Raw genomic sequence first — 14,343 nt, forward strand, 5'->3', positions numbered from 1 at the left:
GGGTTCAGCTCCCAACTGGGTAAACCATTGATTTGGAAGTTTGAAAGGGTGTGGAACCCACTCTGCCCTTCCTTTTCTACCACCCTGCTGCAAGAGTTGCTGAAAGATCACAGTGCAGCGTTCCTCCTTTGGTGAGCCCCGGACTTGGCAGGTAAAACACCCTTCAAATGTGTAAGCAAACAGGCAGAACTGTGTGTCTAATAAATTAATGGAAAACTCATTTTATTTTAAACTTCATAAAAGCCATAATTATAAATATGACAGACTTAAATGAACACACATTGCTATGTAGTACAAGCAAATGAACAAGCTTTCTCCAGTTACTTTTTACTTAAGCTCTTCATGGATTCTGAAGTGTAACTTGATGGTAGCTGCCTTCATGGGTATAAAAATAAGCCTCTGGTGTATCAAAGTATACATGATTGCTTCATCTGCCCTGATGTGAGAATGTATAAAGCAAATATTAACCTAGGAGTTCTACTTCTCTTTGGTATTATCAAACAATTTCAGTGTCCTTTTAGATGAAGCGATGAAAACCTCTACTGTATGTACACAAACTTAGTTCTAAATAGGTGGCTGTTCAAAGACTGCAGAGACTGTGTGGTTAAATGCATAATTATTGTACAAAAGAGTTACATGAAGCTTGCAGCAGGAGACTAGGACTGAACTCAGACTCACGGTCTGGGGCAGTTGGGATAGAAGCTGTTGATAGCATTCATCCATGGTACTATGTCTCACTGCATCTTTGAGAACTGAGAGATTGGATCAACCAAGGGCTAACCTCTGTCTTCCTAACAGAACAAACTATGTTCTCTGTCATATGGCTCAAAAAATGCTAAACAGTACAGGGGAAAGAAAAGCTTAACTTAGTTGTCTAAGTTTGTGTTAAAATTTAAGGATCAGTTCACTTTGCAATTGTTTTTCCAGACTTACTTGTGGAAAATATATAAAAGTATATATTTGACAGAAAATACTAAAGCAAATCCTAAATGCTTACATCAATGTTTTTTCTTAAGAAAAAAAGGGCAAGAAAATTTTGTTGTAAAATAAATTTGCCATAACCGGAATCCCTAGGCTGCAATTCATATGGATATTTAGTAGTACCTCTTAAATACTTCACCTGAGTGTTCTATCCTATATCTGAAGGGAAATGCACAGTGATGGCATTCTAGCAGCCTATGCAGATGCAATATTTGAATAGAATTTGCTTTATATATATAAGATTGACAGTAAACTTAAGTCCTGTGCACTAATGGGGGTGAGCCCAATCCACTGACTGTTCTGAAGGTGTAAGAAATATTGGCATATCCTGGTGGGGACAGGATCCTTTGGCCTTAATGTCTTTGCCTGGCATTAGGAAAGTGAGTACATTTTTTACTTTTCAGTTCAGTTCACTTTAAGTTCAGCACAGTACGGAAGCTGAGCCTTCTGCTTATTTCATGCAGCATAAGCTTTGGCACTAACTTGTGCTCAGGGGGAAAGAGAAAGAAAAACTCCTTCCTGTCAAGTAGAAACCAACTACTGAAGAACAACAACAGATTTTCCTGTAGGCAAGTCTACCAGCTTGATCTCAAACAGCAGAGAATGTGCAAGAAATTGGTGCTGAAAACTGGCACTTCTGGCATCTGCCTTTTGTACTGCCAAAAAGATACTCAGTTCATACTTCCTGACTACCTCGAACTTTAGAGGTGATAAGACACATGGAGGACTCCACTGCTACTCTGGTTTAGCCTCAGCTAAAAACTTAACAAAAATCTGTAGGGAAAATGGGAGCTGAATGAAATGTTCATATTTTAGGAATGAAGCAGTCCTGGGCACATAACTCCAAAAGCCAAGCATAACCACAGAGAACCTAATCTGGCTTCTTCTCAGCTTGCACCCATGCTGTTTCTTCTGTTGATTTATTGCACTAAACATAAAAAACTTCCCTGCAAAAGAAGGTAAGTCACTCTGTGACAAACTTGTCACAAATTCCCTAGCTCAGATGGTCTCAGAGAACTGCAGTCAGCAAGGCATGTGCTTTCCAAGGCAGGAACTATCCCTGCCCTTTCAGTGCCAGACACTTGTTAAGCAGCTGTCTGATGAAGGAAATGGAATAAAAGGTACTACTTTCTGGAGAGGACTAATAGCAGATTTTTGTGGGAATAATTTTAGCCCACAGCAATTTCTGGTGCTACTGTAGAATGTGTGTTCAGTTTCCCAATGGCCAAGTGACACCTGTAATCTAAAGCAAGATTCAAATGCTACCTTTTTGCTTGGAAAACTGCCAAACCAGTGTGAATGGCAGCAAAATTCCCATGGCTGTTTTAAAAATACCCTCTCCCCCAACTGTGAAATATTGTATATTTTGTAAAAATGACAAAATTTAATCTATTTCAGGATCTGTGAGGCAGTTGGTATTAAATAAAAACTTCTCATCTTGAATCCTTTTCAGATACAATTTATACAGATCTAGAGGAAGAGCACATGCGGGGGGGTCTTCTAAAAAAATAACTTGTTCTGCATTAATCCCACCTCCACTATTTTAAGAACTCTGACCCTGCTTCTATTGATGACACTGGCCCTGTGCTCAATTCCTTCACTGGTTTCAATTTAAAAGGAAAAAAGTATTTTTTCAAAGATGTCTTGCATAATGGAATCAGCAAGTGCATTCCTTAAAGCTGTGGTGTATTGGGAGAGAGGTTTAAATGATCCTTCCCTACATGACGCATACTTACAAAAGTGATGAAAATAAAACATTTCTTTGCTGAGTTGCTGATGATGGGCAGTTCCCCATCTCCCTGCACCAGCAACTGAGACTACCCTCTCTCTGTAGATACAGTGAATCTTACAGGGGATCTTCAGATGAAAACCTTCCACAACTCCTCATGGAAAGCTGTGCTGCACTGCCTGATCACTACTGCTGGATAACCTCCTGTCCTTCCTGCTCCTCAGGATCAACCTAGGTCTGGCAGATGGCAGGAAGAAAGCCACAGAACCTCATTCTGTATTATGTACTAAAGTCATACAGATATGAAGTAACAGCTCTCAAGGTACACATAACATGAGCAAAGCACTTGCTTTGCTTTTAGAAATAGCTAAAGCTGGAACCTTCCTTTTCCTTTACTCCTATATACATATTCCAGATAAAATGACACATGGAATACTATTGGCTCAGCAGTAGTACATTTACATTTAGATGTGAGAACCAGTTCAGTGCTGAAACATTATAGATAGCAGCACAAATATGTAATAAAAGCTATTTGGTCCTGAGACTGAATAAGCAGAATACACAAGAATATTTTTTTCTTACATGTTTACTTTTAAGAATTCCAATGCTAGTTTTTCTTGTAACTCACTAGACTTTGATTCAAAGTGTGGAAAAACTGCAATAAATTGAGTTCTGCTGGCTCATTTGAATATATGCATTTTAGCCTATTCCCAAGCCTGTTGAACAGTGCTCACTCCTGGACCACAGCAGCAAACCCACAGCTAACTCCCTGCCACAATTAACTAGCAATCTGTGATTCCATGCATTTGGCTATAACTCAGGATGTAATTTTCTTTTGTGCATGTGTAGTAAAGGTTCACCTGTTCTCAGGCTGTTGGACAGATCAAAACCATCCCCTTGAACAGCACTGCACAGTTCTGTCTCCTCACTGCAGCTGTGACACCTTAAGAGGAGTAGTACTGTTAAAATCTAAGAAAAAAGGCCCCTCTTGTTGAGGCAGGAATGTCGTGGGGATAATGTTGTAAACTCCAGCAAATGTGTTCTCCACCTCCAAGTAGCAAAATCCACACCTATGATAAAGAAAACTACCTGTTAGAAATGGGATCTAAAGTATGTTTCAAACCTCTATACAGACTTCATTAAATATTACCTGTAGTCACCACTGCTTTTTTTCTGAAAGCTATAGGAACCAGGATCTCCCACTGTTGAGACAGTGACAAGTTCAAAACCAACGCTGTATTGCCTGCAAGTGACATGACAAACTTGCTTTAGATACTTGGGTCATCAGGATTATCATGAAGAGGGCTAGTTATTAAAAACTATACAATATAACTGAAAGACAGCTAGAAGTTTTGCCACATTTGTGACAAAAATGTTAAGTCAAATTTACCATTACATGAATGTAGTATTTGGAGGAAGAGAGAACTCAGTTCAGGTTTAGAACTAGACTGTAGGGGAAATGCCTGCTAGAAGCCTGCCTGTACACTCAAGCAGAATTCAAGTAGTTAAGCTTGTGACACACTCCTGTGCCACATGGCAGAGATCCTGGGGGAGGGTGATCAGATTGCCATTGGAGGACTCAGTGTCAGTGCCCTCAGCAGAATTTCTCATGTTGCAATACAGCTTGGGATACTTCATCTGCTCCTGTTAATGCATATGACAGGCACCACTGCCCCTGTTCTTCAAACTACCCAAATATGATGTGCAAGTGCAGGAAAAAATGCAAACAAAGAACTGCTCAATTCACGGAACCATGCAGCCACACCTCTGCCTTCATCTTCATTTCATGAGAGGAGTTTCCTCAAAGAGGGGAGGGAGATATAGAAAAGTTCTGCCATTTTGTAGGGCCCACTGTACAGCTCTGCAAAGGATAAACAGTTGACTGCAGGTCAGGAGATTCAGAAGGACTGAATACTGGTATTTTGAGGTAATCATTAATTGTGCCAAAGGAATTTGGCCTGCATAAGTCTATTTTATGGGACATTGACATCCAGCACTTCTCCTGCCCTGCTAGTAGCAGAGTAAATGCACTTTCAGAGGTGTTTGAGAGCTGTAAGAGTTTAGTATCTTGCATGTTAGCTCTACTACAAAAAAAAAGGAATTATGATCATAATTAGTTTTAAGAAAAAATCCTTTACACCTTCTTCCCTAGCTCTGCTCAGACCCCAAAACTTAAAAGAAAGGAAGGCTGCTGCTTTCCTTATAGGTCAAGGATTTCCCTCAGTAGTTAATGTGTAGATTTAAAACACTATTGATGGTAAAGATAGAAACAAATAGTAGTAAATCTGAGTCAACTCCCACACCTTGTCTTCTGGATTTTCCATGAGCTTCCCACCCTCCCCAAGGGGATACTGACAAAGCTTTCACTTTGGTATGCAATGCCTTCACTGTATTGAAGCGTAATTACTTTCTACAAACCTTGGCCCCCGTAGTTCAATTAGCAATGGTCCATTCTTGTCTAGCTGGAATTGATAAATGGGGTTATTTTTGTAGGTGTCTCTGAAGTTTCCACATCCTCCAGCACTGTGACCTTTCCACTGTCCATTAACCTGAAAGAAGTCAAAAGTACAGAAAACAGATCCTGAGGATTTCTATTGCTTATATACACACACAAACAAGACTAGAGGGTCCTCTAACTTTAGATATTACTGACTCTCCTAATTTTTAAAGTGAAGTGAAAGATGGTGTTAAGCATTCACAAAGTCTTGTGCAGTTCCCCCTCTCCCTTGATCAAAGCCTTACATCCCTGATACATGTACCGTATTTTTCTAGCTTACATTAGACAAGCACTGAGTGACTGTTTCTGACTGTGACAAACTGCAGCTAACAGAAGACCCACATTCCCATCTATCCCATGCCTACTAGACTACACAGTTTATCTTTTTTGTCCTCAGACCCTCCTCTGTTGGGTTAAATGAGAAACAGCAGCAATACAGGCAGTACAACACTAATAGTGTTGTAACCTTTGCTTTTAAAGATCTCTGCCTCCACCCCTGTCCATCACCTCTAAGCACTCTGTGAACCAGCACTGCAATGACAAGATAACCGTAAGGACAAATTCTGCAAGGATAAAGACACTCAAGAGGAAAAATGCCGCTCAGACTTTGAGAAGCAGGCCATCTGTTTCCAAGCTCCTCTTGCTAGTCATTAAACTGAAAGGTTAGATCATACGGCATGCCAGGCATTCCCACAGATTTATAGCTGAGATCCATCTCTCCTGTTACTTCTCTCCTGTCTCTGTCAAATCAGCAAGGGGCATCATTTTCCCTTTTAATTTAATTTCTCCAATCACTGCCCAAACCCCTCAAACACGGCAAGTATGGAAGCAAGGGGAATTTCTCCCCCTACCATGCTACTATACCCAGGAACCTAAAACTGCTGTGTGCTGTGGAGCTTTCTAGCCCTTTTTCCACTTCTGCTGCACTTAATTCCAGGAATTCCATCAGGGCTTGGTGAGCTCCAGAGGTGACCACTTGACTCCAGTATAGGACATCTAACAGAACTTGTTTTTACTGCTAAACTGTGATTTAGTTTTCTGCTTGCTTTTGAGTGTGATGACTGCTAAGCGATCACCAAACAGGCATTAAATACAAGCAACTAACTTTTTCTATTCAATCCTAAAGACAGAACTAGCATTGGATAGATAGAACTTTTTTTTTTTTTTTGCATACTAGACAGACATGTTCAAATAATCAACAGGAGTTTTCTACTCCTTTCTACATACTTATTTCTCTTTTCAAATATATTACAACATAAAATGGATTTGCCTCCTCAAACAGGCTTTTCACCTTGAATATGTTTTTGACCTCTTGAAACACTTCCTCAAAGTAAGCCCAGTTTTTAACAGCTATACAGGACAATGTTTTTTGGAAGAACCAAACAAATCATCTTGCTGTTCCCGGGAATCTCTCTATTCACTTCACCATTCTCTAGAACAGGCTTCAAGAGACTGTTCCAGTAATAATAGCTGGTATGGAACATTGTCTGAAATCGAGAGCCAAGCTGCAAGCAGCATGTCCCCCTGGCCACACTGCAAAGTAATGCAGTCCTGGGCTTCGCGCACGAGTGTCCTAGAAAATGGACTGTTCCACTGTGGCTCAAACTTCCTTGTTTCTCTCTTCCTAAACAAGTTGCTGTTTGGACAGAAGACTTCTGACTACAATAGGATTCCCCAGGGTATGCATGGTAGGTACAGTGGTAAAGCTGCTGGTTTATTCTTTCCTGAGGATAAAACTGCTAAAACATGAAAATACATGCAAGTTACTTTATCCTGTGAGCTCTTGGCTATATTTACACTTCAGCTCATGTTGACAGCTGAAATACGAATGGCAGCTGGCCCCAACACTGCCTGAGCTTCTGACCTAGTTTTAGTGAAGTTTTTCACTCTCTCCCCTGTTCCTATATTCTCAGGGAGTGTACAATGGATATACTTTCTCAGGAAATGTACAATGGATATACTTCCTTGATTCTGTCTGGCAACAGGAGTGCTTATTCCAATTGTTACAGACCCTTGAGGTATCTTTGCAAAATTTAGCAACAGTAATGTGTTGTGATATTGCTATCCTAAGTTTGTTTCTTATGGTCTCGCTACTGGTGCCTTTGGTTTGGCATTGCTGATTTTGTCCCATAATGCCAAGAGTTCTTCCAAGAAAATCATGCAATTCTCCCAAGGAGAAATGAGCAACACTTCTGGGGGGTTTTCACTCTCTACCATTACTAGCACAACCTGATTTCTGCAGAGCGATGACTTATTAGGGTATGGGTTGTTGTTCCAAGCATGTCTGCAATGGAACAGCTGCAACAATACATTCTGTGGTGGAGGTGGGGCAGTAATACAAAAATATATTTAAAAACCTTGTACATCTCAAATATGGAAAAGCCAAACCAGTGATGCATAAAAGAAAACGTTTCTTTACCCGTTTGGAAATGGTGTAAGGTGTAGGAATCTTGGAAAAGGTGAACTTGCATAAGGAATACACCTGTGTTGTAAAAAGAAGCAGCAGGTCACACATTCATCTTGCACTTTTCAAAGGCAATAATGACAAATTAAAAGAAAGCAGAATTGCCTACACAACATTTTTAGATACTTGTTCATTACATGTCTGTATTACCCATCAGATGACTCAAAAAATTAAGAATAGTGCTGGGACTAAGACATAATTCTACTTAATTTTCTTAACAACCCTGCTCCTCACCCCCCCAAAAAAAGCCAACCAACCAACCAACCAAAACCCAACCAAAAAAAACAACCAACAACAACAACAACAACAAAAAAAAAGCAAAATGGAAACAATCTGCATTTTATTCTTTTTTCAGTGAAAAAAAATCTAGCATTGATCATTACTTGACTCAGCAGTTAACAGAAAAACCCAAATCCTAAGTCAAGACCTAGAGAAGTCAAAAACCTTTAAATCTTAACCAGGATCTAAAATAGTTTTATTTTGGATACATACAGAGCGAATGATCTGTCTGTACATAGATACTTTTTTACTCTAGAAAGTAATTGTATTTTTCAGCTGATTTTGTTACTACAAATGGAGAACATTACCAAAAACATCATCCAGTGGTTCTGCTCCATCACTCACAGCTTCCCTCCCCAGGATAGCAATATTAATTCAGAAATACCCTTTTTATCAAATTTAAAAACAAAGGACACTTTACAGTTTAATTGCTTACATTCATTATGAAACAACAGCACATACCCTGATGGTGTAATGGATGGTGTTTTGTTTCTCATACTGGGACACCACTAAGGTGAATGTATGGGAACCTGGAGAGGTCAGCTTTATCTTGGTCAGATAATGAGGACTGTTAATCCGAATACCATCAATATAAGGAGGAGGATCAGCTAAAAAAGAAAAGTATGAACATTTTTTTCCCTGACCAAAAAAACCCCCATCTTGGTAAACTTCTAAGATTAGACTGAACAGACCCGAGTGCTCTGAACAGATGAGAGCCTCAAGATTTACCCATAGAAAGGACAGTCTTAACATCAACTACTGTTTTCAGGAGAGGTACATCACACATGACAAGACACAAATTCTGTGCTTGAAAGTACAGCTTAAATCCCAAGACTTGCAAGGACTGCTTATCCATTTCCCACCAATGTCACTACTCAAAGAAGACTGCTGTAATTATGTTGAAATTTCAAGAGAAAGATAATGCACGTTTAAGCACTCTTTGAAAATCTCTGAAGTGTCTGTTCTTTCTCCATTGGCTGGACAGTCCCAGAATGCCAGCTGCCAAAACTTTGGCCACCTCGTAAACAACACTTCAAAACATTTTAATTCCTTTAACTAAATCACACATGCTTTCTGTCCCTCTTTCTTCAAATCCCTGTGATCATTACACAGATGTAGTTGCATCCCAATACCAATGCACATGTGGTACTTAGAAAGATCCCAAATGTTTGCTTTTATAATTAGACAGTGTAATTTGTTATTTGGCCTCTAATTGGTTCTTTCCAGACTTCTTTTAATTTCAGTGAAGCAGGACCGAGTCTAGCCAATTACTTCAATAGGCCCAGGATCAGGTCCTTTTATTTTCTTCCACAAAGCAACATGGGAGAGGGGAAAGGATTAATATAAAACAATAAGAAGCTTAGGAATGGGAAATCTCGGCCTTGCTGCCAAAGGATTAAGCTGCTTTGTTCTCATCTCATTTTAACAGATGGTTAAAAATAATACTGCAGCTTGACCAATCTATTTCCATGGAAAAAGGTTTTAAACAAGTTTGAGCTCGTGAGATCAGAAGTTTTTAAAAGAGTTTGTGTAGCAAGACACAACATACGAATCATTCAGTTTTTGCTACTGGTCTTGCTAGGCTGTCTCCTTCAAGCACAATTGAACAATTCCCTCTACTATACAATTGTGTTTGGGTTTGCTCACTTAAGAACATTTTCAGTGAGACACACGTGTAAAATAAGCACTGCTACAACTACCAGGAACACCAGAAGCAACTTGGGCATTTACTTCTCCTCACAGAGGAGCTCTTGCAAAACCAGATGATGTCAGGTGTCAACAGATCTTTCCACAGAAAGACTTGGGTTCTCAGGGAAGCTTGGATTCTGGGGGAGTTGGTCTGCAGAGTTCACTAAACAAGATCAGATGCAAAAAATGCAATTCTTATTAGCCATTCCAATAGAAAAAGTCCCATATATTCCACTCCTTGGTGAAAAAAAGCTTTAAAAATCTACTAAGGGAGTTGTTGCACGAGCAGCTACCTGAATGCAAACCTGGTTCTAAAGAGGTTCCTATCTGTAAAAGCAACTGGACAAATCCCACTTGTTTTAGGATGCATCTTCACTGAATAATTCCAAGGAATATTTCTAGCAATCTCTAACTTAACAGAAAGAATAAATAAAAAGATGATCTTACTAGCTCTACCTTAAAGTTTCAGTCTATCCATTCAACCTGGGCATTACCTTTACACTCTGTCTCTCAGCCTGTGTCTCAGATCTGCTATCTCTCTTGAAATAAAGCATACTTGGCTACTTCACAGCTACAGCAAACCTCTTCTCCTCAAGGTGAAAAGAATCTGACATATAATGACCAAGAGTGAGATTTTGATAAAATTTGAACATTTTTACCATTCCATACATGCTACTTGGAAATATGTTGAAGTATTCACCTATATTTCATACGCTTGCTTAGTTACTTTACTAAACCAAGTTCATGGGACAATTAACCCTGATTATTTTCATTTTGTGGAAGCTGTAGACCTTTAAATAATTTCACAAATGTAAGAAATAATTATGCTAGCAGAGAAATTAACACACAACATCTGTTCCCTCTAAGCATTAACTACTGGCACTGAAAAATAACCAGAAAAAATACGGAAAATGTTGCATTGAAATAAGTGTCAGCAGGACTACATAGACCTCTTAAGAGTGCTTACAGCATGTTTAGAATGGCCTATTGCTTCAGTGTAGACTTTAAGTAGGATCAAGCAGAGTAAAACAATGATTTCAAAAGACTGACCTCTTAATGAGGCATCTAATTTTAAAGAAAAAAGTGCTTTTCCGCTCCACAAAATTCTGTGTGCTTCTTCATTTATTTATAACATCAGCTTCTTGACAATCAAGGTACACTAACCTGGATAGTAAACTTTTTTGCCATCAGTCTTGTATACAACCATTGTAATGAATTCCCGATTGTGTGCAAAGTCATCCTATAAAAACAAAACCCATAAAAAAACACAAATCAGAATTGTGCAATTCTGTGAAACATCATGAATGCTTAATCAGAGTCTAGTACACCTTCATCCCTTTTCATCAGCACACAATACAATCTGATATTTGTATTTACTGGGATATCCAACAGAATTCTTTTTCAAATGCCTGAAGTAAACAAACATCCACTAATTTAACTTATTCAGGCCCCAGGATTCAAAGTTACTTCAGACCCTTTACAGTGGAATAGAATCACTTAGCTCAAATTTTACTCTGTTTCAACTGGAGGTACATGTACCTGCTGAATTAAAAAATCTCACATGTCCACAGGCATACACAGCTGAAGAGAGCAGTAATACACTAATAAGAGAAAGCCATACAGTAAGATTTACAGAAGCTGTGGCAGAGCTCGCAGTGCAGAGCCAGCACCTTGTCAGTGATGTGCCTGCTGAGCAGGACCCAGACGGCAGCACCACCCTGTGGACACTGCACCTCCAGCTTGTACTGAGGGTTGTTGGCCAGGCTGTAGGCATCCTTCACCGGGCCCTGCTTTGCATCCCACGTACTGAAAATGATACAGACATGTCATTAGACCAGTAAGAAACTAATTTGTGCTTTGAAACGAACATTAAATCCTACAGATAAGGCAGAGTGTGATATTATCAGTAACAAGTTACCAAAGCCTAGTTTTCTACTGGAATCTATGGCAGTGGTTACATAACACAGTCATATCAGAAGCATTATCTTAGAACCTTGTTTTAAATGAGTTCATCACAATATATGTATCATAATAAAAAATGTTAAATACAAACAGCCTGGCTGCAACCACACAAAGCACAGAAAAAGCTGAACCATTTAAGCAGCCTGGGCTACGCAACCATGGCAATGAGTGCACACACCAATATTAAATGAAAAACACTTATACTTTTGTAACTGTAGAAATCTATCTTATCTTATCTATCTGCTATGGTTGGTTTCAAAAACTTGCCAAATTTTTTCCTCCTTTATTTTTTTCCCGAGGCAATTTTTAGTTTAAAATTTTTCCTGTTTCATGCTTAGAAGGGTGCCCTGCAGGAAGTGTTAAAGATCTTTGAGGTGCCCTACTGCAGAATCTGCCTGCTGCCTCGTGAACTGTCTAGACAAGAAAAATACAGTGAGAAAAACCAAAAGGTGTTGATGACTGAACACAAAGTGTGGCACACTGGAAACAGAAGTGTATACAGCTATTCCTAAGTCTCCTTGGCCCTCTCACACTTGTAAAACTGAACAGCATGTGTGGAAGGTTGCATTAAAAAAGCTTCAAACTATCGCATTGTTACTCTCCATTTTATGGCAACTGCCACTGTGCTAAAACTATTCCCTACACAGAGGGAAGACAATCACTGATAATGTAAGGACAGACAGACAGTAGGTGAGCTCTGACATTAGCATACAAGTCATCTCATCTTGCTACATCGCCACAGTGTATTTTAGAAATAATTGGAGTGCAAAGATGGAAGGAGCCTTTACAGATAAGCTCAGCAGTCACACTGTGGATGAAGGAGTTTGTGCAGAGCTAACACATGCAGGGACAGTGTGGAAGCAGTGGCAAAGTGCAGTCTAGTGGAGTGGAAAAGTATAGAAACCCTTGCTTTCCAAAACCAAGACATAGATATATACACTTATCCCCAAACTGGGAGACAAACTCCCTGAATGTAATGGATATTTAGTAAGAGACACTCACACTCAGAAAACAAATCAGCAGGCAAGGAAGATTATTTACGATAACTACAACTGCTAAAACCAAGAACTGGTTAAACTACCCTGATGTCAGTGAACACACCCTATACAGACAACACACGCCACACAGCTCATTTGCAAGTGGCCAGAAAAATTAATTTCAGATAATAACTAGGTCACTTAAGCACTGTCTGAGCACTGCATAGAGATGGACTGCACAAAAATCTGATTTTTATTCTCATAGGGAGATGTTGGACTGAGGTCAGAATCTGGTTACACAGCTGTAGTTCCACAGAAACATCACAAGGGTCACTGAGCTCCACTGATGTTACAGATGTAATCAAAAACAAAGCCTGGGCCTAGAAAGTGTAAAGTCAGGCTCAAAAGAACAGGGTTGGAATTCAAGCCCCTAGCTATAACCTGGAAGTATTGAAGGAAGGAAACATCACAACAGAACACTTACTGAGATTTGGAAACAAAAATTTTATCTTTTGGACCAACCTGTGAATACATGTAGATTCTTTAAAAAGAGCTGGGTTCCAACTCAAATAAATAACATCATAGTACTGGCACAGGTCCTCCCAGGAAATCCAGAAAATGCCTGAAAAGGAAATGCTGTTATTATTTTCTTACCAGATACCTTGATTTTACTTGTTTCTCAAAAGTCTCTTTCTGAGCAAGTGATACAGCTTATATAAGTACACATTTCTGCAAAATGTAGTAGTAATGTCTGCACTGCCTAAATTGCTAAATTTAAACTTGCCCCCCAAACCAAGTTAAAGCAAGAAAAAACATATTAGTCTCTGCTTATTATCAGGGACTTTCTGAAGCTGTCAGAATGCTTCTCCATTCTCAAGCACTAAGCAGAAGGTATGAGAAAATCTGCTATTTTGAAAGAGACATCATTAGGCGATTCTGACCTGATTTCCCCTTTCCTAGGTTTCTAAAATCAAAAAAATAAAATACATAGTCAAACAGGTTCCTGCAATTCAACAACCTACTTCAGCAGTCATCCAGCACAATCAAGTATTCAACCAACATGTATGTTTACATGTATTTCTAAGATACTTCATCCAACACCTGTGTCACTTGTTTTTGCACCCTAAATTTGCTTTATCTTTGCAACATTCTCATGCATTTATTCTAATTCTCCATAGCTCCCTTAATTGCAACTCCAGCCAACAACAGTGCCTGCAAACCAACAAATTCCTAGTGGAATGAACTTTTAAAATGGTAGCAGCCTTATAAATCATGTCTCTGACATAGGCAGTCGTAGGTCTTGCAGCACTAAAAAACAGTAATAATAACTACACAAAAACAAGAAGAAAAAAGTGTAAATCCAATTAGAAGAAATAACTCCATTAGAATTACTAAGGTAATTTCATATAAAATTTTAACAACCAGATGCTACAAATTACTTACTAAATGAATTGGTAAATAAATAACAATCTATTATCTCATAACTGTCACAAATCCAGGGCTGGTATTTTTATATTTGAATCAAAAGTTTTTACCAAGCATTTGCACAAGGCTTATCAATAAATGCTATAATCTAATGGATTTGGAGGCATAGTGTTGTAAAAACAGTGGCACTGAACAAAAGGGCTCCCTCAGAGATTTGCAGGCAGCAACTAGGACACAGTAAAATGCAGAAACATCTTTCTGAAAGTAAAATGCAGCTGATGTACCAGAAAGACTGATTTAAATACTGATTACAGTAAGCATGTTGATACATATTTGAAAA

At 39.0% G+C, this 14,343-nt stretch overlaps 1 protein-coding gene across 4 annotated transcripts in view; it reads right to left on the bottom strand.

Moving 5' to 3' along the window:
* Nucleotides 1–205: 205 nt before the first annotated feature.
* CAPN7 (calpain 7) overlaps nt 206–14,343 on the bottom strand; it is a 32,060-nt gene continuing 17,922 nt past the window's right edge. For 3 of the 4 annotated variants that reach the window (XM_053986642.1, XM_053986727.1, XM_053986809.1), the window contains 8 exons: nt 13,101–13,200; nt 11,310–11,445; nt 10,804–10,879; nt 8,413–8,558; nt 7,627–7,689; nt 5,129–5,259; nt 3,861–3,953; nt 206–3,780 (listed from right to left, as the gene is read on the bottom strand). In XM_053986642.1, the coding sequence (XP_053842617.1) occupies nt 3,636–3,780; nt 3,861–3,953; nt 5,129–5,259; nt 7,627–7,689; nt 8,413–8,558; nt 10,804–10,879; nt 11,310–11,445; nt 13,101–13,200 (890 nt within the window). In that variant the 3' untranslated portion in view covers nt 206–3,635. The remainder of the gene's footprint in view (nt 3,781–3,860; nt 3,954–5,128; nt 5,260–7,626; nt 7,690–8,412; nt 8,559–10,803; nt 10,880–11,309; nt 11,446–13,100; nt 13,201–14,343) is intronic. The other variant, XM_053986885.1, reaches the window with a different exon arrangement.

The sequence above is a fragment of the Vidua macroura genome, chromosome 1 (genome assembly GCF_024509145.1).
Source record: "Vidua macroura isolate BioBank_ID:100142 chromosome 1, ASM2450914v1, whole genome shotgun sequence".
Taxonomy (NCBI): domain Eukaryota; kingdom Metazoa; phylum Chordata; class Aves; order Passeriformes; family Viduidae; genus Vidua; species Vidua macroura.